This window comes from Panthera pardus, unplaced genomic scaffold, assembly GCF_024362965.1.
Source record: "Panthera pardus isolate Hobbes unplaced genomic scaffold, ASM2436296v1 HiC_scaffold_3, whole genome shotgun sequence".
Taxonomy (NCBI): Eukaryota; Metazoa; Chordata; class Mammalia; order Carnivora; family Felidae; genus Panthera; species Panthera pardus.
Window position 1 is genome coordinate 24,372,259 of NW_026526876.1, and position 26,298 is coordinate 24,398,556.

General features: G+C 51.9%; 1 protein-coding gene across 2 annotated transcripts in view; it reads left to right on the forward strand.

The window, feature by feature from the left end:
* The first annotated feature begins 1,844 nt into the window (after positions 1-1,844).
* Positions 1,845-26,298, forward strand: part of FAM20A (FAM20A golgi associated secretory pathway pseudokinase) — a 50,271-nt gene continuing 25,817 nt past the window's right edge. Inside the window, exon 1 of one of the 2 annotated variants that reach the window (XM_019466429.2) lies at positions 1,845-3,276. In XM_019466429.2, the coding sequence (XP_019321974.1) occupies positions 2,885-3,276 (392 nt within the window). In that variant the 5' untranslated portion in view covers positions 1,845-2,884. The remainder of the gene's footprint in view (positions 3,277-26,298) is intronic. The other variant, XM_019466428.2, reaches the window with a different exon arrangement.

Below are 26,298 nucleotides of genomic sequence, written 5' to 3' on the forward strand. Positions count from 1 at the left end.
GAGCAGTGGGAACGGAAGGGTGGGGCTGGATTTACAGCGAGAGGCTTGAAACAATGTCTCTGGCAAACAGCGGTTGGGGATAATCTGGGTGTGGACTGAAGAAATGTGGGTGAGGAAGCCAGGGGCCAAGATGTGGAGAGTCAGAGCAGGAACAGAAGGGCCAGGCCCATTGCTGAGAGCGGGGAAAAGACACTGAGGACACTGAGGACATCCTGCCCCTAGGATTTCACCTCCCCCACCCGGACCTCATGCACACCTAACATCTGACTTCCACATACAGTTTTGCCCTTGACCATTATAGGGCAGGGGAAATGTACTTAGATAATCTCTAATCAAGTTAAAAATATTGTTCCCTGAACTGAGGCCAGACAAGCGAGTGCTAAGGAAGCATGGCCACAGGAGTGGAGGAGAACTGGACTCGTAAGACTGTGATGGCTTCGTGCCCATATCCTTGGCCAGCCCAGAAAAATGCAAAGCGGTCCTGCCACATGTGTGCCTGGTTTCTCCATCCCCTCGCCACGATGCCTAACCAGACACATCAGAAGTTGCAAAATTTGGGGGCTTCTGGCTAGCTCAGTCAGTTAAGCCTCCAACTTCGGCTCACGTCATAATCTCGCAGTTTGTGAGTTCAAGCCCCGCGTCGGGCTCTGTGCTGACAGCTCAGAGCCTGGAGCCTCCTTCAGATTCTGTGTCTCCCTCTCTCTGCCCCTCCCCTGCTTACGCTCCGGCTCTCTCTCTCTCGCTCTCTCTCTCTCTTAAAAATAAATAAACATTAAAAAAGAGAAAAAGAAGTTGCAAAGTTTCTCAGAAATTGGGGACCAGTTGAAAGTTGGTTCCAAATAAAAAGATGGAGATCATTCAACAAGGCTTACAAATAACCACCACCATAGGCCAGCAGCAGAGTGAAATACCCAGGAAATACCCAGTACCAGATGATCCCCATGGTATCATCTTGGGATTTTTCACCAGGACTGGGCTTTGAGGCCATGATGTGCTCCTGAAAGTGGTCCCTGTCTGGCCTGCTTTTTCACACTTTATGTCTTTTGTCCCACTCATAAATTGTATCTAACTTAACCCAGTGTGCTACAGGAGCCAAGAAGTCCTAACTGTTTCTAGCAAACAAAGATTTCCCACTTATTTACCCCGCGCTGGGGGCTGTTCCAAGCACCTAACAACCCTATGGGGTAGGTCCTATTATTATCTTTCAGTGACAGATGAGGGGATGGCGAAGAACACAAGAACCTCCCCCCTTCCCCGCCCCCCACTGAACCACAGGGGAAAGAAGGCTGATCTGAACCCACAAGCCAAAGGGTGTCTGAGGATTCCTAACTCCAGCAAGGGAAGGAGAGGGTTAAAGAGTAAGATGAACATACATGGGAATCTTTGCTGTCTGGGCAGGCAACTCACGGCAAAGATGTATTTTCTTGAACATTCAGCAGGGTGGGGCCGCCTCCCTGATCAGAACTGCACTCTCCTGTCCCCCCAAGCGCGCCCCAGGTCATTAAATAGAGGAGCCAGAAGTTCAGGCCTGGACTGCCCCCTCCCCCTCCCTCTTCCCCAAAAGGAAAATGATGTGGGGGGAGCATGAATTACTTCACGAGCCATCAGGAGGAAACATAACATGTGCCCTCCAGTGATTCATTTGGGTGGACTACTTTCACACCGAGCTAAATGCAAAAGTTCAGAGGAGGGTCAGCGGGCGGCCCCTCCCTCTTTGAGTGCGGGAGAAATTTCCTCCTTGTAAAGGACAAGCACAGTTGGAATCAAACTCCATCCAAACAGGAAATCACCAAGATTCTAGGTAAACGTGGCGCCTTATTTTTAAAGGACCAACTTTTTAATTTCATTGACTGGGTATTTCCTGAGTGCCTACTAAGTGCCAGGCACCCGGGCACGTAGTTGTTATGGACCTAGGATGTGCCGGGTGGGAAGATACAAAGAGGGAAAAGACAATGCACACACACACGCGCGCGCGCACACACACACACACACACACACACCCATCTGGCGAATCTTACAAGAGAAAGACTTTCGGGGGATTGTCTTTTTTCTAAAAATGAAAATAAAAGGTTGCGCGCGCGCACGCACACACACACACACACACACACCCTGACTCCCCAAAGTGCCCGGACTGAGTCCTGAGCAGGGAAAGTGGGAGGCCTGGGGCGAGGGGGATGGGCGCGCCCAGCGGGTTGGGTGACAAGGTGCAAGGGCAGAGCCGGCAGAGGCATCGGGAGTTGGCTGGCGAGCTTGCGGCAGAGGCAGGTGCCAGCTGCGAGTGGGCGGAGGGGCGGGCGCCCGGCCAGGCGGGGGAGGCCCGGCGTCACCTCTGCCTCTAGGAGTCGGGCGCGCAGACGAGCTCGCCCAGAGCAGCCGGGGGCACGGGCGTCCCCGCCGCCCGCAGAAGGAGCCGCGGGAGCAGTCGCAGCAGCCGCCAGGCGACAGCATCCTCTGGAGAGACGCCCCAGGCTCCGCAGCCGCCTTCCTCCGCCCGGAGGCGAGCGCCGCCGCCCGCTCCCCGCGCTCCCGCTCGCCGTCGCTCCCCGGCCCCGCCGCCCGTCCGCCCGCGGGGGACAGCAGGCACCCGCGCCCCCGGCCCTTCCCTGCCGCGGGCTCCCGGGCCGGCGGCGCGGGGAGAGAAGGTGCCGGAAGCAGGGGCCCAGAGGCACCATCCCCGGGTCTCCAGTCCACGCGGAGAAGAGACGCCCGGCAACACCGCGAGCCCCCGCGCCGCCGGTCCCCAAGTTCAGGGGCGACACCCCTCAAGGAGGGGGAGGGGTGCGATCCCGCGCGGTGAGCGCCGCGGCCCCATCGACCCCGGCCGGCCCTCGGCGCCCAGCGCCCGCCCGGGTCCCCGGAGACGCCCGAGCGCCCCGGCGGGGCCATGCCCGCGCTGCGCCGGGACCGCCTGCTGACCCTGCTGCTGCTGGGCGCGCTGCTCTCCGCCGACCTCTACTTCCACCTCTGGCCCCAGGTGCGGCGCCAGCTGCGGCCCCGGGAGCACCCGCGGGGCTGCCCGTGCGCCCGCCGCGCCGCCTCCCCGGGCCCGGCCCCCGCCGCCGCCTCCCCGGCCCCCCGCGCGGCCGCGCGCAACTTTTCCCGAGCCGGGCCCGGGCCCGAGCGGCGCGGCGGCCGCGGCTCCAAACTGCAGGCCCTCTACGCCCACCCGCTGTACCGCGTCCCGGAGGAGCCGCCGCTCCTCGGGCCGGAGGACTCGCTCCTGGCCAGCCAGGAGGCGCTGCGGTACTACCGGAGGAAGGTGGCCCGCTGGAACAGGTGAGGACCCCGGGCGCGAGGCGCCCGCCGCGCGCACTGCCCGGCCCCGCCGCGCCCCCCGCCCCGGCCCGCCGCGGCTTCGCCCAGCGCTCCGGCTCCGCCCGGGCGCGGCGGGTGTGCCCTGCCCGGACCCCACCAGCCGTGGCGGGCGGCAGAGCTCAGCCCCGAGCGCATCTCAGCGGGAGGAAAAGTTTCTGGGCTGCAGCCCCGCCAGGAAATGCTCCGAGCCCCTCCCCTTGGGCTCCTGGTTCACTCCTGAGCCCCACTTGTGTTCCCTGGCCGGCTACCCGCCTCTTTCAATCCTCGCCCCGATGTGGGAAGCCGCGGCTGGAGTTGGGCGATCCAGAATAGGTTCCCAGACAGAGCCAACTCCAGAGCTGGTTCGAATTCCGCACTTAGCTTTAGACCTGGGCGCCTTCCAGAAAGCAATGCTACTCCCTGAAAACCCAGCTCATTCTCTTAACTTACTCCAATGCCCAGGTCAGAGATCACAAGAGGTCAGCTGGGGCAGAAAGCTAAGTGGTTGGTGCCCTGATCCGTTCTGTTTAAAACGTGGCTTGTCCCTCTGGTGAGTGTTAGAACCCGAAAGCGGTTTTAGTGTTGTGGTGATTTGGGCAGACTTGGTTCCAGGCTTGATGCTTTCATGCACGGAGATAAAAATCTACCTGGGAATTTTTAAGATCCAAAGCAAAATGCAGAGGGGGGAAAAAAACCAAACATATTTAGGTTTAAATTTAGAAGGATATATTTGTAAAAAGGCGCGGGGGATGTGGGGGGTGGGGGGTGGTTTGGAGAAGGCCCAGTGGTGGATACTGAGATCCCCAGGTAATGACCGAGGACGTTAAATGAGTTAGAGCTCTGTTTTGAAGTACAGACTTGTCTAAATATCACTCACATCCAGAGTTCACTTATGTACCACACCCATCCCTTTCCTTAATGCAAGAGATTTCAAAATGAGATGTCATCGGATGGTTTCAGAGTCCCTGTGGAGGATGGGTAGACCATAAATCGCCGTGGAAACTCAGTGCAAGCCCAGTTTAACTGTTTGCTCGTTATTCTGTGGTGCCAGGACCGAGAGAGGGCTTTCAGAAAGTAAAAAAGACACAAAATGGAGAGCTATTGGCTGAAATCACTGTGGTGAATTTCAACTGCAACTCCATGGCTGACGATTTTATATTAGGAAGGAAGTGGTTCTCCATTTCATGGGTAATTGTGCGTAATAAAAAGGCACTTGGAGATGGCTCCTCGGACACTGTCATTTTCAGCATTACCTTTATTTCGTCCATAACGTGGGCGGCCGGATCGATGGACGAGGAAATTTTGCCCTTAGAAAATTGTCCGCACATCTGTTGAAGATTTGAGAAGTGAAGGGACTTAGCAAAGTCACTGGCTCTTTGGCAAATGTAACCCCACGGTGTGCACCTTTTTGCCGCCTTCAGGTTCTTCATGTTACTTTGGTCCTGAAGGGAAAGCCTAGGGGAATGCTTGGGCAGAAAAGCAAAAATCTTCCTCACCAATCTGTCCGGCAATCGATTTGGAGCTTGATTTCTACACCCTTGTGTGTCACAAAGACGCATTTACTGGCCAGAAATGGTTTTGGTCATTTAACGGCGGATCGACCAATGAGGGCTGGTGACCTTGCTGTATTCGGAGGGAACAGGGTAGTTTGGTGGGGTTGGTGGGCATGTGACCCTTGTGATATTTATTTCCCTCTCCCTTTTAATCCTTGAGCTCTCAAGTGAGGTTTGTGGCTGAAACGGATGAGTAACCTGCACTCTCGAGTACCAAAAGTGGATCTCGGTACCTACCTTCACCCGAACTGTATGGTAAATGCCAGCGCGATGATATTAATACGCATGTGCATTGTTACTCATGGCAGGGTTAAAAACGGAAGCTGAAGACTCATTAGCCAGTGTGAATTTGAATCACGCGCCTTGTTCTGTTGTGAGAGACAGTCCCCCATTACCTTAAGCGAGAGAGTGCCCTGATGAATATGAAGCCCGCATGCCTTTTCCAACGTGCAGGGCCAAGGAAGGCTCCAGAGTTCGCTGCAGACAGATAATTAGAACAGACAGCAAAGGAAGAAATAGTGAATGACCTTGCTAATGGCTTATCTCTTGCACGGACTAGCCCTCCATGTGTGTGTAATGATGTGAAGTCAGAAGGTATCTTTCTACAACTGTGAGCTCACTACCAATAAAAGGTAGATAATGCCCCGTCTTCTTCCCCCAGCACATTCCTTTTCGATTTCAGTGGAAGATGGGGCTTATACGTTGTTTTGAACGTCTCAGGTTTCCGATTAGTATTTGTTCATCGGGTGTCCGTATTCGGTTAAGTTGAAATGCAAAAGATATATCGCGTGTCGGGTGGACAGTCTTGTGCTATGGGACCCTCAGGCTTTCTGCAGACCTCCCCAACCCACTCCTTTCTCCCCCAAAATGTAAGTAAGTGTGGCACAATCCAAGTGAAAAATGCAATCAGGGAAAATGTTTCTGTCGGGTCGTCGGTCACTGATCACAGCTAGCGAGCCAACGCCAGGCCCTAGCAGGCATGATGACACATTTGGCACCTGTCTTGAATAGTGAAAAGGACAGAACAAAGAGCCAGGGGAGTATAGTCTTCACTACTTCAGGCCCTAAACCAGTCAGCCGCAGGAAGCCTTTTCCTTTCAAAGTAATGGATGGAAGGCGGGGCTTACAGATGGAAGGCGGGGCTTACAGATGGAAGGCGGGGCTTACCTGGCGCACAGGTAACTGTTCACCCCGCTGCTTTCCTTGCCTCGGAGGCTGGGCTTTCTGGGTTTGTGGGCTGGGCTGCTTCTCTGCCCACAAGCTACCCAAGCCAGACAATACCTGTCCTCTGACGTGTCAGAAGTGGCCGGGCCTTTTGCCCACATATCTTCGGTTGGCTCCTCTGTAACTCTCCGGTCTTGACAGGCAAGGCCAAACAGGGTCATGCCCCACCACCCCCCCTCACCTCTCACCCCTCACCCCCCTTCCCCATGCCCAGACTCCAGCAGCTAACACATAAATGCAAGCTCCCCACTCCCCACTCTCTGCTTTTCTTTCTTTGTGACATTGCCTCAGGTATCCGGAAGGTTGTGTCTCCCCACAATTAATTACAGCTTCAGCATTTCTGAGCAACGTGCGTGTGTATCTGTGTTCTCCGTCTCCTCCTACCTACTTGCTGTCGCCGAAAGCCTAGCCCTGTGTTTCTCTTTGAAAATCACAGCGAAGACACTGGGCAGCTTTTCAAACCTGACAGTTGTTTAAGGGGAGTAAATTGGCTCAAGTTTTTCCGGGGGAAGCTTTGAGAAGACCCAGCAGCCGAGGCAGATAGAGGAGAGCGGGGAGGGGAGGGGTGGGAGAGAGAGAAGGAGCCAGGAAAGATGAAGAAGTCAGCTGGAAATGAGAACTGTCTGTTCTAAGAGGTTTTGAAGGCCAAGCTTCTTCCCACCGTGGCATCTATGGAATGAAAAATACAATCTCTTTATTCTCACCGCGTCCAGCCCCCCAGGCCTGTACCTCTTTTTCTCTTTCCTGCTTATCTCGTGCTGGCCCCAGACCATTGGGATTGATTGGGGGCAGGCAGTGCAACTCGCAAAGGCAGATAAAAGTCCAGGTTCTTACTCCTGGAGGGCGACCATTTGCTTTTCTCCCAGAGTCAACGGGGCCTTGGCCCCCTGACCGATTCTTCCGCCAGCGATGCCAGGCTAAGAAAGGAAATGACCTCCTTTGGTTTGAAAACGGGCCTCAACCCGACCTGTGTGTGACTTCCATTTCTCTTTTCAATTAGAGCTTTGCTTGACTGGTTTGGGAAGGGCTGTTGTTTTATAGCGATCCCCGCATCCCTGGACTTATAGCTGGAAGAAACCTCTCCACTCTCCTCAGAGTCACATACTCCAAACCGATGGCGTCTGAGAGGACTAACCCAGGGCCATCTTCGGGTCCCTTCTCCCTCGTTCCAGAACCCAGTCTTCGCTGCCGTTTCTGCAGCAAAGACCTAAATCAGGGAGGCTCTCTGTTGTCCAGTCAAGGAGGACAGGCACTTCCTGTGTCCAGTTATATCAAAATGAAGTCCTTTGGCCAAGGACTAGAGGCTGTTTGTCAGCTGTTCCATTGTTCCCAGTCCCCAACACTCTCCTTTCACCGCACGAAGTTCTCATCAATCCTGGGAACTCAACTGGTTAACTGCATGCAAATCCCTCTTCCCGAAACATGAAACATACTTGGTCTGGCCCAGGGACTCCCCATACACGTGCTAACTTAGGCCTCACGGTTTCCTTAGAAGTAGGCATGTGCTTGGTGGCGCCTGGGTGGCTCAGTCGGCTGAGCGTCGAACTTCAGCTCAGGTCATGATCTCACGGTCCCTGAGTTCAAGCCCCACATCAGTCTCTGTGCTGACTGCTCAGAGCCTGGAGCCTGCTTCGGATTCTGTGTCTCCCTCTCTCTCTGCCCCTCCCCTGCTCATGCTCTGTCTCTCTGTGTCTCAAAAATAAATAAAAATATTAAAAAAAAAAAAAAAAAAGAAGTAGGCATGTGCAGTAGGCAGAATTCCAAGGTGGCCCCATTAGATTCCCAGCCCTGGTGTAAACACGCCCTCTCCTCATTATTCTACCAAATGTTAGTCTAGGTGCTGGTGTCGAGGAATTGTACAGATGTAATTAAGGTCCCAGATGAGTTGACCTTGGGATAGACCGATGATCCCAGTGTGCCTGACCTAATCGCAGGAGCCCTTTAAAAGCAGGGAGTTTTCTCCGGCTGATCAAAGAAAAGGAAATCAGAGATCCAAAGTATGATACGGATCTGAGGGGCCACTGCTGACTTGAAGATGGAGGGGGCCACCTGGCTAGGGACACTGAGGACTTAAGATTGGCCCGCAGGCGACAGCCAGCAGGGAAACAGGGACATCAGTCCCGCCACCACAAGGAAGCAAATTCTGCCGGGGGCGAGAACGAGCTCAGAAGCAGATTTCTCCCCACAGTCGCCAGACGAGAACTCAGCCTGGGGGACAGCTTAACGTCAGCCTTGCAGAGGCTGTGCAGAGAACACAGGTACGGCCAGGCTGGACTTCAGGCACAGAACTCGGTGACTGAACCGATGGGCGTTGCTCTAAGCCCCCGGGTGTGTACTAGCCAACAAATAGCAATAGCAAACAAATCTGGTACTGCCGTTGATTTCCCTCCATAGAGGAAACTGAGGACGAGAAGGTTATATCACTTGTCTTCCAAAGTCAGGCAGCCGGCAAACCACAGGCAGGCTTCGTACCCAGAGCGTCTGGCTCCAGGATGCACGCCCCAACCACCAGCTGCACCACTGTGCGTCTTTTGAAGTCCACAGGCCCTCGCTTTCCCTCTCCCGGAAAGGCTTTTCTGACTGCCTCCACCCACTCTGGCCCCTCTCTGACTATACCCCTCCTCTGCATATAAGACCATATTACTTTTTGTGACTGAGCCCCGTCCGGCTTCATGGCAGCTGCTAGGAGCTTCCTGGGGGAATGAATAGCCACTTGCTTCTGGCACGAAAAGCCCCCGGCTTGCACGTGGTCACGCTGCCACATCTGTTTCATGGTTTCTCGTGGGGCTGGGAGGGGGCGGGGACAGCCAGAGTCAATTATCTGGGGAACGCGTCATGGGGAACAGACAACATCAGGATTTGGGGCCTGTGAGCAAATGGTCTGTTGTCTCCTGTGAAGAAAGCCTCACACTGAAACAATCCCAACTGTAAAATCACCCCACCTGTCGCTTTAACTCCTCCCTGTAAAGGTCTAAGACAAAGCCACCCTACTGAGACTTTCTGAAATTTGGAGCTAAGGTGGGTGTTCTCTTTATTGCAATAGCCTAGATGAAATCAATTTAAAAAAAAAAAAAAAAGCCCCGAAGGAAAGTTGAGAGGGTGTCATATGCCAGGAAGAGGGAATTTCCTCCGCTTCCGGTACTTTCTGAGGAAGAGCAGCCAAGAAGTCTTGCTTAAAGAAAGTGGGAAGCACGGAGACCCTGAGTGAGCCAACGCAATCCCCGAGCTGCCCCTTGGCAAGTGCTGACCCATGTTTTTCTTGTGATTATTCATTAAGCTGAGGCCGACGAGAGCCTGTGGATTCTGCTGAAGTCAGCCTGCCTGTGGCCGAAAGCCGAGTGGGGGATACCATTCTCAACAGCTGCCGCTTTAGGGGAACAGAAGTTTCTAGGCCAAAGAGCATCTGCGAACCTGTTGTCAGAGGCAGGCACACACATACATGCCTGATGAAAACCATAGCAAGGAGAAAACAAAAAGGGCTTAGCCCTTCTGGTGCCCTGTCACTTGGCAGAATGTCCTATGGCTGCAATGTGAAATCAGGACAGACTGGGTCTGAGTGCTGTGGAGACGCTGGCATCCGGGACTCTGAAGGGGAAGAACTGGGGGCGGCCAGCAGAACCGGGCTTGGGCGTGATGCAAAGTTAAGAATCAGAAAAGGGTCTGATTTATTGGATCCCCGAGGAACAGACCAGTTCCATCTGGAAAGCCACAGGGAATAGAAAATAGTGGAGGACTGTGGTTCCTAAGCCAAGAACCTGTAATAAGACTCAGCAAAATACGGAGAGTAAAAGAGAAACTTAAGGAGTTTGGCACTGGGGCACATGGACTGAGAAGCTGGGCTATTAAAAAAAAGCTGGCCCGGGAAGAGATGGAATTTTAGAAAACTTGGAAGAGGTTGATGGGTTAGAAAAGATCTCTCCCGGCAGAAGGAAATCAGAGCTGCCTCTGGCCCTGGGAAGTCAGGCATAGCTCAGATAGCAAACTTGCGATCAATACCTGGGTCGTCGTGGAATCGTGGGGAAATATTTCTGGGGGGGTCGTAGGGAAATTATTTCTGATGTTGCTAACCAAAATGGAGTCTCTGCGGAGGGACAGATTGTCTCTCCTGGCCAATTCAGGTGTCCCACAGGGTCTCAGTTTCATTAGTCCAAAGGGGAGTTTTGGATTTCTGACTCATTTTTCCCCATGGCTGAAGAGTTACAAATTCTATAGGAATAGTGTATTTATCTGCACTTACAGCTCAGCCCATGTTTTCCACTCTAAGAATTATGCACAGCCAGTAGCTGTATTTTTTACACATTCTGCGCCCCTCGGAAGGGTCGGAGACGCTAGAGAAAGACCAGCCACAACTCCATCATCAAATCAAGCCCCTTATTAACCACTGTTTCATTGAAAGTGGTTGTGTTTTTTTTTTTTTTTTTTTGTCCCCCACGGGAGGGGGGGAGGGGGGCGGTCCCTGGACCCTACCGAGTTCAAGGGATGAGGTCTATGTTTCCCTTAAATGTTATGACAAATTTGCATTCTGTGCATATGCTTATTTTCCTAAGAAATAGTTTACTGCTTTTGGAAAGTCTACTTTGGTTTCAAGTGACAGAAACCTAACTCAAAGTAACGCAAGTAGGAAAAGGAAATGTAGAGACTCACGTAACCAAAACCCAGTGAGGGCCTGTCTTAATCCCCTCCTGCGGCTTTGGGTCCCAGCTGCTCAAGGACCAGAGAGAAAAAGGGAGTCTCCGGTTTCCAAAAAAAAAAAAGATAATGAGCAGAGATGCTGATTGGCCAGGTCCGAGAAAACAGCCAGGCTGTAGAGGACTATGATTGGCCCAGCTTTGAGGCGTGCCCACCTCTCAGCCAATCCCTGATGTCAGGGAGGTGGAGTCATTGGAAACTGCATTCTCAGGACAGGTGGCTCATTGAGGGGAGGAGGGGTGCACCTGGGTGTAGACTTCAAGGGTCCTGGAGAAACTGTCACGGGTGATGCTGGAAAGTTTCTCAGCTTAAGCGCAGAGCACTCCTTTAGCTACTGTTCTGGAGTTTTAATTGAGACTTGAAAATCGAATTCATTCACAACAAATTCCTAACATGTGCGGGCTTTTTATACCAACCATTAAAATCCTCCCAAGAAGACAGGCATCTTCATTTATTGGGGCTTAAATCAACCTTACTCTCTTCACGGGAGCCCAAAGAAGAAACCGAGGTGGACCCAGCTCATTCGTGGGCTCATGTCTCTTTCTCCCAAAAAGAGATTCCACTTAGAGCCAAGATGCCAGTGTGTCAGTCCCGAGGAAACCACTTACCTTCTTCAGGATTCCCTTCCTTTGGAATGAAGAGAGTGAACCTCTGGTCCCTGAAGGCTCCTTGCTGCTCTGTTTTCCAGGCACAGCACATCTTTGACCAAGATTTCTTCTTCAAGGTCTATCAGAGCGAAAATATGGGACAGGCATTTTCGAGATGTGCTCCATGAACTTCCAGGGTTCTGGGAGATGCTTCTCAAGTTCTGCAAATGACGGATTAATGTTTCATCTTGAAAGAGTGTACTTTAACACAATTCTGAAGTTCTTGTATGAGAAAACTCACACCCGATTGTGTTATACACACGTGGTAGCCTGTAGAGCTTGTGGCAGGTAACTTAGGTGGACAGATGGCTTCTCCTCCTATCTTTGTTTAATTGAGGAGTATTCTGAGATTGCAAGGTGAGCTATTAAAAACCGTCTCCCGTCCCAACTACTTATGTATGTTTATCACGATTTTTTGTACCGTGCTACCAAAACGATGTGTGGAAATTAATCAGGTACTGAAATAAGACTACTTCTATCTGTCATTCCCCCCACTTTTGAATGCTTGAGTTCATAATCCTGTTTTCCTTCTTGTTCTTATCGATTAGCTTTTAAAAATAAGTCTACATATTTTAGCCTATAAATTAGATTTATAATAATAAATGACGAGTTTGGTTTATTTCATACATATTGGGATTCTGTGCAAGGTTTCTTTTGTAAGGAAGGTTCCACTTCTAGAAAATTTTTGAAAGCCACTGATTTGGACTATATGGGAATAGAGTAAACATTTTTTCCTCTTTCCTCAAAAACCGATGGGCCTAGAACCCAAGCCCCCTGCCCTCCCTTACCCCCCTCACTCCCAGCTATTATCACTAGTGAGAGCACGGCCACACACCCCCACCATGGCTTTGCCAATGCTTGTGGCCACTTGAGCGAATGAGAGCATCTTTTAGGCCTTGTGTACTATTCCTGCTTTGCTGCACAGCAAATCATACCAAAATATGACTTAAAAACAAGAACCATTTACTGGCTCACGATTCTGCAAGTCTGGGCTGGGCTCAGCTGAGCGGTTCTTCTGGCCTCCTTGGGCTCAATGAGACATCTGTGGTCAGGTGCCACATAAACTCTGCTGAGCTAGGCTGTGTCCCCTCCCGGGGGGGGCCCCTGTCTGGGCCTTGGTGGAGATGATGACGGTGGTTCCGCGTGGCAGTCAGCTAATCCCGGCTGCATCACGTAGTGGTGGAAGGTTACCAAGAGAGAGTGGAAGTGGGCATCACCCCTTGAGGTCCTGGCCAGGACCTGCTGAATGTCGCTTCTGCTGCCTTCTGTTGGCCAAAATAGATTAAAGCCCACGTGGGGAGATTTGGGTCTCCTGGCCATTGGAGAGGAGGTGGTGTAATAACTTAGGACCGAGCAGAGGCTCCAAGGAAGTCCCTTTTGCTGGCACTTGTCAGGCAGTGAGCCAGCAGCTGTAAGTGGCAACAGCCGGCCTCATGTGTCCGTGAGAAAGAAATCTAATAGAGCCCTTTAAAACTCGAATGAAGCAGTTGTGGACTGAATCATGTTCCCACAAAACCCGTATGTTCAAGTTCTTACCTGCAGCGCACCTCAGAATGTGACTGTTTTTGGAGACTGGGCCTATAAAGAGATAATTAAGGTTAAATGAGGTCACCAGGGTGGGGCCTTAATCCCCTATGACTAGTGTCCTTGAGAGAAGCGGGAGAGACCCCGGGAGATACTTATGTATGGAGGGAAGGCCATCTGAGGACGCAGGGAGAAGACAGCCGTCCACAAGCCATGGAGACAGGCCTTGGGAGAAACCATCTCGGCTGACATCTTGATCTTGGACTTCCAGGCTCCAGAAGCGTGGGAAATAAATTTCTATTGTGTAAGCCACACCCGGTGTGTGGTATTTTGTTATGGCAGCCCGAGCAGACTAATAATACAGAGGCTAACTGACAGGGATAGTTAGGGCTAATCTGCTGGCTCAGGCCTGCCTGCACCTCAGCTCCCTGGGGCACACGGCAAAGCCGAGCTGTCTTTGAAACTGTCCCCTCCCCCGGTGTGGTTCTCCCAGCTTCACCAGGCCTCCGGGCCTCCCTTTTCAAGCCCTTAAAAACTCCCTCGTTCACAGACAAGATGACCTCAATCCTTTCCTTAGGGCCAAGTGATTAGCTCTTCATTTAGTTTCTTTGTAATCTACCTGTTTGTGGGTAGACTTGAAGATCTCCCTTCTTCTGGAGACCATTTTTGAGACCAGAAGCCGACACCTGGCTCTCTGTCTCCCTGCATCCCTCCTAGGATGGTCCTCCTCCTCCCCAAGGCCACAGGTCCTCTGATTGATGGGCCGAGGACACAACGTCATCCTTCAAGGGTGCTTAAAGCCCGTGTTGTAAATTTGTAAACACTTCCTTTCCTGTGAACCGCCAGAATATTTAGAACAGCGATGAAAATTTGTTTTCGCTTATCAGGTGTATTAAGCGCCTATTATTTCATAAGCAAATCTCCAAAGACCGTTATCTGTTCATTTACCTATAGGGAATTTGTGATAATAATTGTTAATATTAGTAATGGCATGAATGTGGAGAGTCCTTTCGCTTCCCAAAGCTTTTTTTTAAATTATTTTTTTATGCTTATTTATTTCTGAGAGAGACAGAGGCAGAGCATGAATGGGGGAGGGGCAGAAAGAGGGAGTCCCAGAATCCGAAGCAGGCTCCAAGCTCTGCGCTGTCAGCACAGAGCCCGACGCGGGGCTCGAACCCACGAACCGTGAGATCACGACCCAAGCCAGAGTCAGACACTTAACCGACTGAGCCACCCAGGTGCCCCTTTCCTGAAGCTCTTTTAAACAGTCTGTAATTCATTCACCGTAGATTGGTGTTTACAGGCAGTAAGAGGCTGACCTGAGTGTCCCCATGGAAAGACATCCAGTCAGTCTGTGTTTTGAAGCACAAATTGTTATAAAGCTGTGTTATAAAGCAGCGTCCTTGGCAACAGCCTGGGCTGGTGGGGCCTCAACTATCTGTAGTGGATGCTATGCAGGACCCCCGGGGAAAAACTATGAGTACTGCCTTGTACCGAGACCATCAGAGGCCACACCTCTCAGAGGAGTCTCCATTGAAATGGACAGAAACTCCCTCAGTGAAACTTGATGGTGTCAGAACAACACAGGGAAACATTTGTGTGCTGTGTTTATTATAATCATAAGTATTATGTTATTCTAATAGAAGAATGAGAAACTGAGGTCTTCCAGTATCATTTGCTATCAGAAAGTCAAATACCATCAAGGATGGACTTTAAAATATGTTTAATGTTTATTTATTTATTTTGAGACAGAGAGAGAGCGGGGCGGGGGGGAAGGGGGTTGGCAGACAGAGAGACAGAGGGAGAGAGAGAGAGAAAATCCCAAGCAGGGGGCATTTGGGTGGCTCAGTCGGTTAAGTGTCCAACTTCAGCTCAGGTCATGATCTCAGGGTTCGTGGGTTCGAGCCCTGCGTCGGGCTCTGTACTGACAGCTCGAAGCCTGGAGCCTGCTTCAGATTCTGTGTCTCCCTCGCTCTCTGCCCCTCCCCTGCTCACGCTCTGTCTCTCTCTCTCTCTCCTTCAAAAATAAATTAAAAAAAAAAAAAATCCCAAGCAGGCTGCACCCAGTCAGGGCAGAGCCTGACATGGGGCTCGATCTCACCGACCACAAGATCATGATCTGAGCTGAAACCAAGAGTTGGACACTTAACCGACTGAGCGACCCAGGCACCCCTGCCATCAAGGAAGGATTTTAATGCCACACACTTTTTTGCTCCGTGGCCTGGACCCCTTGGCAGAGACTTTACGAGACGTTCGGCAACAGCTGCGAGCCTGAGACGACGCCCCGCGTCTCAGAAGCTGGCAGCCACGTCTTTGAGCCATTGGGTCTTTGCATTTCCTGAGCAAGTTCTGAGAAGGAAATTCCGTCACTACATAGGTTTCCTAGGGCTGCGAATGTTTCCTTGCACACTTCTGGAGGCTGAATCTGAAACCAAGGTGTCAGAGGCTCTGGGGAGGCGGGGCGGGGGGGGGGGTTGCGGCGCACAAGTCCTTTGCTACAAGAATAGCTGCCAGCATTCTTGGACTCAGGGCCGCATCACCCCAAGCTCTGCCTCCACGGTCACATCACCTCCTCTTCCGCCCATGTGTCTCTCTTCGAAGGCCACGTGTCACTGCATCTGGGGCTCACCTGAATAATACAAGACCATCTCTTCTCAAAATCCTGAACTGTGTTACATCTGCACAGATGCCATTTCCAAACAAGGTCACATTCCCCGGTTCCAGGGATTTAGGTCCTGGACGTTAGGTGTTTGGGGAGAGCACCCTGCCCCCCGTACCGTTATGAATAGAAAGGCCGTCAGTTACCTTTGTAACTGTCCCATTATTTTATGATGAGATAGATCATAAACATCGTTATGATCTATCTCCTAAAATAAACGTAGGGACACCTGGGTGGCTCAGTCGGTTAAGCGTCTGACCTTGGCTCAGGCCATGAACTCGTGGTTCATGAGTTCAAGCCCCACATCAGGCTCCGTGCTGACAGCTGAACCGGCTTCAGACCCTCTGCCCCCTATCTCTCTGCCCCTCCCCGACTTGCCCTCTCTCTCTCTCCCTCTCTCAAAAATCAATAAACATTAAAAAAAATTTTTTTCATGAAAAATTTTTAAAAATACAATACAATAAAATAAATGTAAAATAGTTGAGAAAAACAAGTCCAAGGGAAAATAGGACAGATGGGGCCTAGAGTGAAGAGCTTCTCAGAGCACTTCTGTGAACACCTGCCCACCCCAGAGTTAGCTGTGCTCGGGGACCCATCAGTTGTGTCTACAGGGCGAATGCTAGCCTGTGGCCCAGGAAGACCATAGGGTTCCCGTCAATTCCCCGGGGTCCTCCTCCCTCACATCCTACCGCTCAGAGGACACCTTGTGGGTAAGCACCAGGGTCCTCCACCTTGGAAGACGGTCCCGTCGGTGACTCCGTGCACTCCCCAGCATGAGCGGCACTGTGTCCCAGAGCAAGTCCGTGCAGTCATGTCCCCGTGGGCCACACTGCCCAGTTCCCGGCACACAGGCCTGCCGGCTTGTCTTATCTAAGGAGAAAATCGACAGCGCTGAGGTTCCAGGGGAATGGGGAGCAGGTGCACGCTTGGGGAAGTCCTCCACCCCTCCCGCTGTCTTAGCAGAGCTTCTGATCGACACTGAGTGGCAGCGCATTTAGGGTCAAACTCCTGGAGGCGCCTGGAGTGCAGCTCGTCAGGGTTGACGTTCAGCGCAGAGAAACAGACTTGGCTGTTGGCTAAACTTGGAGATAAAAACAAAAGGCTCTTGAAGAAGGTCACGGTCAAACCAGACGGGTGAGTGGATTCAAAGCCACCGACCTGTGCCCAGCGAGGAGCCCAAGTTCCAAGGGCAGTCGGGATCCTCCCGAGATACTTGCGGATCTGCTGTGACAGATGGGCCAGAGGGTAATCGGTACCTCCAAGCCATATGCTGTAGCATGTGACTGCAAGATTTGGGGCTGGAAAAATATGAAAATAGATAATAACCAAATGCCCACCTTAGGTATTAAAAAACCATCGACAGAGCAACGATCGAGTGCCTAATTTGAGCAGCGGAACTTACTAGTGGTCCCCGAGGGTTAAATTCATTGCAAAATGTAACCGAATGAGGTGGTTTTCTGTTCTGTTATGAGCTGTAAAGCCATTAAAAAGGTCTGAGGAGGTCAGCCAGAAATGATGAGCTTGGATTTATGGCAGTTGTTCCATGGCCCTTCTTTCTGGCAATAACAGAGCTAAGCGATCTGTTAAGGCTACTCATGAACTGTGATATGAAAACTGTTTTGTCTGCACTTACGAAAATGCTTCCTCCTGACTTTCCTGGCGGGGGGGAGGGTTGCTATGCCCAACTCATCCAAAAACATCAGTTACTCGTTAAGTATAGAAAAGTAAGCAGATGGAGGGGTGCCTGGGGGGCTCAGTCGGTTGAGCCTCTGACTCTTGGTTTCGGCTCAGGTCATGATCCCAGGTTCATGGGATTGAGCCCTGAGTCGGGCTCTGTTCTGAGTGTGGAGCCTGCTTAAGATTTTCCTCTCTCTCTCTCTCTCTCTCTCTTTCTTTCTCTCTCTCTTCCTCTCTCTCCCACTTGTGCGCTCTCTCTCCCTCTCAAAACAAAAACAGAAACAAGCAGATGGGCCAGAATATTTGAGCCCCAAAGGAGACAGCTGGCTCCTTCTTGCCCTTTGGATCTCCTTTCAAAACTGCCCACTCACAGGGATCTTTCCTGTCCCATCAACCTAGAGGGGTCCCCAACTCTCTCTTGCCACTCCTGCCTTATTTTCATCAGGGCTCTTGACACAATTTAACACCTTCTTGTTTGTTGATCTGCTTAGCGTAAAACCTCACTAGATCGTAAGCGTTTAAGGATTGTATCAAACTGAATGGATATATCCACATCCAAATCCCCCCCGAATCTTTCACCGGTATCTTAGGGGGTGGTGGGGGAGAAAAGTCTTTGTAGATGTAATTCAGAATCTTAGGATGAGGAGATCATCCTGGATAATCTGGGTGGGTCCTAAAACAAGAACAAGGGTCCTTATAAGGAAAAGCAGAGGGAGGTTAGACACAGAAGAGGACACAGTGCAACCAAGAAGGCAGAGACCGGGGTGATGTGGCCACCAGGCAAGGTAGGCCAACAGCCACCAGAAGCTGAAAGAAAAAAAAGAATGGATTCTCCCCCGGGGCCCCCGGAAGGAGCCTAATAGCCTCACTGATACCTCGATGTCAAGCTCTGGGAGTCCAGAACGGTGAGAAAATAAATTTCTGGAAAGCCACCACGTTTGGGGTTATTTCTTATGGCAGCCACAGGAGCCGCTGGACGGAGGCTTGCTCGCCTCTTTGGCAGTGTGATCCCGTACCTAAAAGGCTGCTTGTACACAACAGGTGCCTCATAAATGTTTGGTAAGTGAATGAGAAAAAAGAGTACTTGAGAGGCTCTGTAGTTAGGCAGTTCTGGGTTTAAATCCCAGCTCTGCCACCAGGCGCCCAAAGGCCTGAGGCTCATTTCCTGGAACCTCAGCGTCCGGGTCAGGAGTCGGGGGCTGTAATACCCACCCCCAAGGGGTAGCGGGGTCTGTCCCGCACTGAGCAGGGTGCCCGGTTCATGTGGTACATTGTTTTATGTTCCACGAGGACAACTCGCTACCTGTCCGTATCCAGCCTTACTCATGTGTGTGTGATACTCGGGTCAATGACACTCAGCAGCCGGGGTCAGCTCCATTGCTAGGGTGAAACACCCGTGGGTCCAGCTCAGCCAGGGCCCCCCGCTTGTCTGGAAGCCCCGGTGCGTCCAGAGAGAGAAAATACACGTATTGATTTGTCCGTGGTCACCAGGACGTCAAATGCCTCATGCTTGCAGGCGGAGAAAACACAGAACCGGGTCAATGTGCAATTAGCCTACCTCTTTCAGAAATTACACCCCGGGGGCGCCTGGGGGGTTCAGCGTCCAACTTCGGCTGAGGTCACGGTCTCGCAGCTCGTGAGCTTGAGCCCTGCGTCGGGTTCCGCCCGGACAGTGGCGAGCCTGCTGGGAACTCTCGCTCTCTCCCCCTCGCTCTCTGCCCCTCCCCCGCTTGTGTTCGCTCGCAAAATACGTGAATAAATTTAAAAGAAAGAGAAAAGAAATCGCACCCCTTCCCACCCCCTACACCCACGCTCTGAGCGAAAACGGGTCCGTCAGCGAACGGTCCTCGGTCACACGACTTGAAACGACAGGAGTCCTGCAGATGGCAGATGCCATTTTAATTCTTCTCTTCTCCTCTCTTGTCACCGAGTATTTTTTCAGCCAGTTAAACAGGCTGATCTCTTTCCCGTCCGGCCGTGCCTCTGGTGAGCTGGTGACGTTGACAGTAGCCGACCCTTGGTGAGCACGTACTCTGGGCGCTCAGGGCGAGGCACAGGGCTTGTGTCCTTTGCATACTATCTCACTTAATTCTCACCACAACCCCACAAGAGAGGTACTGTTACTACGCCCACCTTGGGTCGCAGGAAAGGCTCAGACAGGCTAGGTTCCCCTAGAAACCGGATTTCAAAGGCGGAAATTCCACACTGACTTGAACTTTGCCTCCTGTCTCAGATCGGGTCCTGGAAGCATATCTGAAGTGAGATTGGAGGGCAGGAGGCCTTGCGGGCGGAGCTCGCAGATGCCCCCTTGCATCACGGCCCAGACATGCCCGAGGCAGAAACGCTCCCTACCTGTCTGCTGTGGACACATGAATTGCTATTGCCGGGTGGGCTAGAAGCACCAAAAAAGCTTTAAAAGATAGCTCAACTGGGGCGCCCGGCTGGCTCAGGCGGTTAAGAGACCCTTGGTTTCGGCTCAGGTCACGATCGTACAGCTCGTGAGTTCGAGCCCCACATCAGGCTCTACACGGACAGTAGGGAGCCTGCTTGGTATTCTCTCTCTCCCTCTCTCTCTCTGCCCCTTCCCCACCCGCGCCCTCTCTGTCTCTCTCAAAATAAATACATGTAAATAAATAAATAAAAATTAAAAATAGCTCAACTTGTCAGTCCTTATACACCATAGACCTGCTTTTTTATTTTTACACCAAAAAAAAAACTTGCTTTTTTAAACCAGGGAGAACAACGGTTATCGGTAGAATCTCTCACCCACATTCTGATTCCAGGCTTGGGTTTCATCACAGCCCTGCCACTTTGTAGCCGTGTGACCCGGGACAAGTCACCTGGTCCCCGTGCCTTTAAGGAAGTCGTGACAGTAACACCGATTTTATACGGAATTTCTGTGAGGATTCAACAGCTCAAAGTTGCAAAGTGCTTAAAATAGCGCCTGGCACAGGGGAGGCACCGCGTCGAGGTGAGCCAGTTTTCTTACCATCGTTCCGACTCGTAGACCCCTTTCGGATCACTGGTTCCTGTACCTGATTTTTGCTCATCAGAACGGAGGTCCGTCCACACGGTTCCCGTGCCTGGAATGGGTCCTGAAACGCCCCTTCCGATTCAGGCGTCCTCTCCTTGGGCTCCCCTCCAGCTCAGAAGCCCCTGTCACCCTGGCTAGGTCTTACTCAACCGCTGACCAGAGCGGTGACCCCATGAGGTCAGGATGGGCTTGGGAATCCAGGTGGCCCCCGCGAAAACGAGAGATCTGTTGCAACACAGCATGAAGCCAGCTCCGAGAGGAGGAAGTGATTGTATTTCAACCGGATAGAAACGAGTTTGTGTTGTGAAATCCGCCCATTCTGCAAAAATCTCCCTCAAATCTCGATACAGTCCCTGCTTTCCCGCTGGCGAACAGATCAGCGTGTTTCGCGGTCTCCCCCACGACCTCTCCCTGTCTTTACGGAGGCCCCGGCAGGAATCTAAATAAACCCTTGACGGAGCATCGCTTTCTCCGCACCCTCTGTTTTTTTATTTTTACACCAAGAAACGTTGCTTTTATAATCAGGGGGAACATCGGTTACCGACAGGCTGTCTCCCCCACATTCTGATTTCAGGCTTTGGTGGAAGAACAGAAAAGGCTCAGGTCAGACGGCCTGGCTGTTCGGCCCTCCTTTCCATTTCCCGTGCTGTTTCCTTAATTTCCTCTTCCGGAGACGGGAGGGATGACGTATTCACAGGGCTTGAGGGAACTAGATCTAATCCATGCAAAGAACCCCCGGATGCATTTGGAGTAAGCTCTACACAAACACAAGTTGATAGCGTTAAAAAAAAAAAGTCATGCTATGTGAACTAAGTACCGCGAGACTGCGGCCGAGGCATCAAAATCCATGTGTTCCCCTTGTGTCCCAGCCCCCTTGCAGCCAGGCGGAGGCCCTATGACTGGTTCTAGCCCATGGTATGGGAGTTGGGATGACTGTGTCACTTCCCGGCCAAAGCCCTTAACAGCCGGTGCCTCTCTTTTCTCCCCGTGATGACCTTGAAGGCCACTCGCTGGGATCTCGGCGCGTCCCTAAAGCCGGGTCCCTGGGTCGTGCTGTGACCTTCATTAAACAAGTAGGCACGTGAGTGAGAGAGAAGGCTTCGTTGGGCGAAACCCACTGAGGTTTCCGGATGAGATTGTTACTCCAGCAAAATCCGATTTTGCTCCGCAAGCACAGGTGTGAGGGAGACGTAACATGGATTTCTTTTTCTTTTTTTAAAGTTTATTTGGGAGAGAGAGAAGAGAGAGACAGAGCGTGAGTGGGGGAGGGGCAGACAGAGGGGGAGACACAGAATCCGAAGCGGGCTCCAGGCTCCGAGCGCTCAGCACAGAGCCCCAGGCGGGGCTCGAACCCACGAACCGCAAGATCCTGACCTGAGCCGGGGTCGGACGTCAAACCCACTGGGCCACCCAGGCGCCCTGATTTCTTCTCCTAAAAAAAAAAAAAAAAAAAAATCAAATGAAATGAAACTTTTCTTGAAAGAAAGTCAAATGAAATGAAACTCCTATTGGGTTGGTTGGGAATTGAATCTGAGCCATCACGGGATCTCCTTTCCCCAAACCCCCTCAGTGTTGGGGGGATGGCCTGAAGGTTTTCCGGTGGTAGAACACTTGAGGAGGACCCCCTAATCCACGTCCCATCACCTAGCCTCATCCGGCTGGGAAACTGTGGGGTCTGGAACGATCTCAAGTGCAAGTATAGAACTAGGTGGGTTTCTGGAACCTGAAATGCACCTTCCTAGGCACGCTATGCCATTTTCCACCACCCTGGGTCACCCCCAGGAAACAGGCCAGACACACGACCCCAAAGCCACCTTTCCTAAGCTCAGGGAATCTGCATACCTCCCCAATACTCTCTGCTTCAGTAGGCACCTCCTGGTCTCTGTCAAACTCCCCTGTCAAGCGTATCCCCTCACTGTGTTTAGGCTTCCCAGAAATCCAAAAGTCAAAAAAGCCAGAGAGGGAAGGAGTGGGGTAGCCTGTCCAAAGTGTGTGCTCGGTCCTAGATCATAAACACCCTCAGAGACACATGCAAAAGCCCAGCTACCTTCTCAGAACGGGGGTGGGAGAAATTCTGCAAGAACAAAAAAAAAAACAAATTAATATCTCAATAAATCATCCTCCCGCACACGGGTCACTGCTCATGCTGAGGAGGAAAACAGGCCAAGATCGGCAATCATGCTCTCAGTTTGTTAAACCGATGGAAAAAATAATACCATGCAAATTAGCGCTAGCTCACGGGCCAAGGACTTGAAAGAATTTCAGCTGTGGGTGAGCCACAAGGAAATTTGCCTACAAACCATGAAAATATGTGCTCCCAGCCTAGCCCTCTACTGCAACCCCCTGTAGTTAAATATCCCTTCATGCAGATCTTTCTGTCCTTCAAATGTCTGTGCCTGTGTGATAAGCAGTAAGGAAAAGCTCACATGTTTTTTGAAAATAAATATGTTCTGATCAACCTTCGATTATCAGAGGACCCAGGGTGTGGATTTTTAAAGTTCCTCTTTTCTCTTGGTCCACTCTGAGTACTGCCTTTAGACCCCATTTCTTTAAAAAAAATAATAATAATTTTTTCATGTTGATTTATTTTTGAAAGAGAGAGCATCAGCGGGAGAGGGGCAGAGAGAGAGAGGGAGACACAGAATCCGAAGCAGGCTCCAGGCTCCCAGCTGTCAGCACAGAGCCCAACACGGGGCTCGAACTCACGAGCCGTGAGATCATGACCTGAGCCGAAGTCGGACGCTTAACCGACTGAGCCACCCAGGCGCCCCAGACCACATTTCTGTTTTCTGCACTCAGGAAAATGGTACAGACCAGAGAAGACACATGTCCACACGATGTCGGTATCATCGGCTAACAGTGTGTGTGTGCATGTGTGTGCGCGGGTGTGTGTGTGTGCGTGTGTGTGTGTGTGTTTGTGAAACATAGATTTGTTGCTTTGGGGATTGCACAACTGGAGGATGAAAAGAACCAAAATTGGGACACGTAAGTGGATCAATGCCGCATCTCTTACAAGTAACACGTGTGTTAGGATTTTGTCAACATGCTTGTTAGTTTGGTAGAAAGGTGATGACTGAATGACTGCTGACTCACACTGGGTTGGTTTTTTTTTTAAGCAATTAAGCAGCATTTTTAATTTTTGCTGCACAGAGATAGAGAGGAGGGTAGGAGGCCCCAAGGAGGGCTTTGATGGTGTCTATGGAAAATATTAAATTGCACAGAGTCCAGAACCCATCGTAGCGATCGGGTCATCATCAGAGGATTCAGTGCTTTATTTCCTAGTGATTCTGTGGCTCCAGCCCAGGGTTTCTCAACTTCAGCACTGCTGACATTTTGGCCCAATTTTCTGTTGCGCTCGGCTCTCCTATGTCCCATCGGGTGTTCCGCGGCACCCCCGAGCACTCCCCCCACCAACGATAACGCAAAATGTCTCTAAGTATCGCCATCCCCTCGGGGGGTGAAATTGCCTCTAGTTGAGAACCTTTGGTCTTCCCCAGAGGTGACAGTCCTATGGAAATAATGGGTGACAGTGTGGGACCCCTGCTCTATGAATCATCACATCGTGCTTGGGTTGAGGGGTTCCTTGGTCCAGTATTAATATTTAATATTTTCCAAGGGTGTTGTGTGCAATACAGCATCCAGTGGGTGCTGACACGTGCTGTGTAAAGGAAGGGCTCTTGGGGAGGGCTGGCTGCAGGGCTTTCCAGAGCCTCTACTGTCTCCCCACATCTGCGGCTCGCCCAGAGAGGTTATAGTTTGCAGCCCTTTCCACATTTACTAACAAACCCGTGAGGTCTGTTAGTCATTCTGGTGCTTAGCTTATGTCCAGGACCAGAACCGGGGAATTGTAGCCCAAGCGGAAGGGATCCACTCGTTCCGACTCGAGTCTGAGGGCCCCTTAGACTAGGGATGGTCCGTGCACTCCTCTCCAGAGTGTGCAATCTACTCACATCTCTGGGGATCGGTCTTAACAGATCGGATCTGTTGTGAAGTCAGAGAAGCGAGTTCCCACCTGACGTCACAGTCTCAGCTCCCGGACTGTCCTTCCAGGTCGCCAGAGGCATCTAGCCCATTCTGTTAAGCCATCCAAAATCAACAAGCTCTGAGCTTTGGTAGGATCTTTATTTTTTTTCACACGTTGCGTCACGAGGACCGAGGGTTTCTTCTTTCATCTCGGACTTCTGCGTCAGTTAAGCAAGTCATCTTGTGCCTTAAGTTCCCACCTACACGTAGCTAATGCCTTCTGTGGTACCCACCACCGAGTGTGACCGATGGGTACAGTGATGCTCTCTCTACCTGGTTGAGCTTCCCGGTTGCATCCATGGGCCTTCAAAGCCCCCGCACGAGGAGCCAGAGGGTGGTAAATGGCCCAAGATGGTACGGGCATCCAGAGTGGCGATGAAGAGGTGCCCTCAGAAGGCAGCTGGTGAGATTTGAGTCCCTGCTTGGCAGCTGCTACTCGCCAGCCCCGTCACCTTGAGCCAGTTCCAGACAGGTCCCTAACTCAAGTCAGTCTCCTCATCTATGAAATTGGGCTAACGGTGGACCTGCCTCAGTGGGTAGGTGGGACAAGCAGCGAGCCAGTGCTCGTGAAGTGTCTGGCCCAGAGCAAAAGCTCCGGTGCGCTGAGGATTCCCAGTTACCGCCGCGTGCGAGAGCGCCCGGGAAGCCAAGGGCGCCGGCAACAGGTGTCTCAGCAGCCGGAGGTCAAGGGCGCAGCAGCCCGGATTCGGATCCGGACAAGCATCCCCTTGTTGCCTGCCACCGGGCTCTCGTGTCTTTCTGGGAGCTTCTTTCATTGTCCGGCCAGATCTGTTTAAAGAGTTTAGCGGGCAGCCAAGGTTCAGAATTGGGGACAGATGGAGAAGCAGTAACTTCTCTCCAGCCTATTAACATCCACTTCCCCCAGGGCCAGCTCCTGGGCGTGGGAAAGGTGCTTTCTTAGGGGACACCCTTTTGGACTCGTTCTCAGGGACAGCGGTCCTGAGAGCCACCCGTGGCTGGTAGTTTCTTTCCATTGGCTCCCTCGGCTGTACCTGCCCCCGGCTGACCGGATTAGTGCCTGCCAAAACAAATTACCACAAACTGGGCAGCCTAAAAAAAAAACAGCAATTTATTTCCTTGCTTTTTCTGGAGGCCAAAAGTCCAAAGTCAAGTTGTAGGCAAGACCGCGTTCTCTCCCAAGGCTCCAGGGGGGAACTCATTTCTTGCCATTTCCAGCTTCTCGTGACCCCAAGTCCCTGCCCGCGCGGATCTCTGCCCCTCTGGTCACATCGCCTTCTCCTCCACTCTCGGTCTTCTCCCCTGTGTGTCCGTCTGAGAAGGATACTTGTGACCACATTCAGGCGATCCAGGATCGTCGCCCCCTCTCCGGATCCCCAGCTTCATCGCTGCTGCAAGTCCCTTTGGTCATTTTGGGAAACGTTCACAGGTGTCAGCACTCAGATATGGATATCTTTGGGGGAGCCATTACTCAGCCTAGTGCAGGAACCAGCCCGGCGAACGCAGACCAGGGTTCTTCTTACTTCCCCCCCGCCCTGCCCCCCCGTGTGCAGAAATCGGGCAACTGGAAAATTAAGCGGCCCCGGCACAAAATCCTTCCCCACCGGCATGAGGCATACAGGCCCTTATGAAAATGGAGTCCCAGGACTCACAGTAATAACAGCGCACACAAATAACAATCCATTCATTTACTCTTCATGAAAATCGCATAAGGTGGGTCCATTTAGCATCCCTTTTCAGCGGGAGTGAGGCACAGAGAGGTCAGGTAACTGGCTGTGAGCGGCAGGGCCAGGACTCAGGACTCAGGACCTGCCTCCTCCCCCCGCTCTGGATTGGCAAACGCACCATTAATTTACAGATACAGCAGCATGACCACCTGTTGGCTACCCCTAAAAATCAAGCTTCAATCCATGAGCTGACTGAAGCAGATACACCTTCGGAGCTGAAGGACAGACGCTGGGGGTGAGTGCATTTCTGTTTTGGGAAGTGAAATGA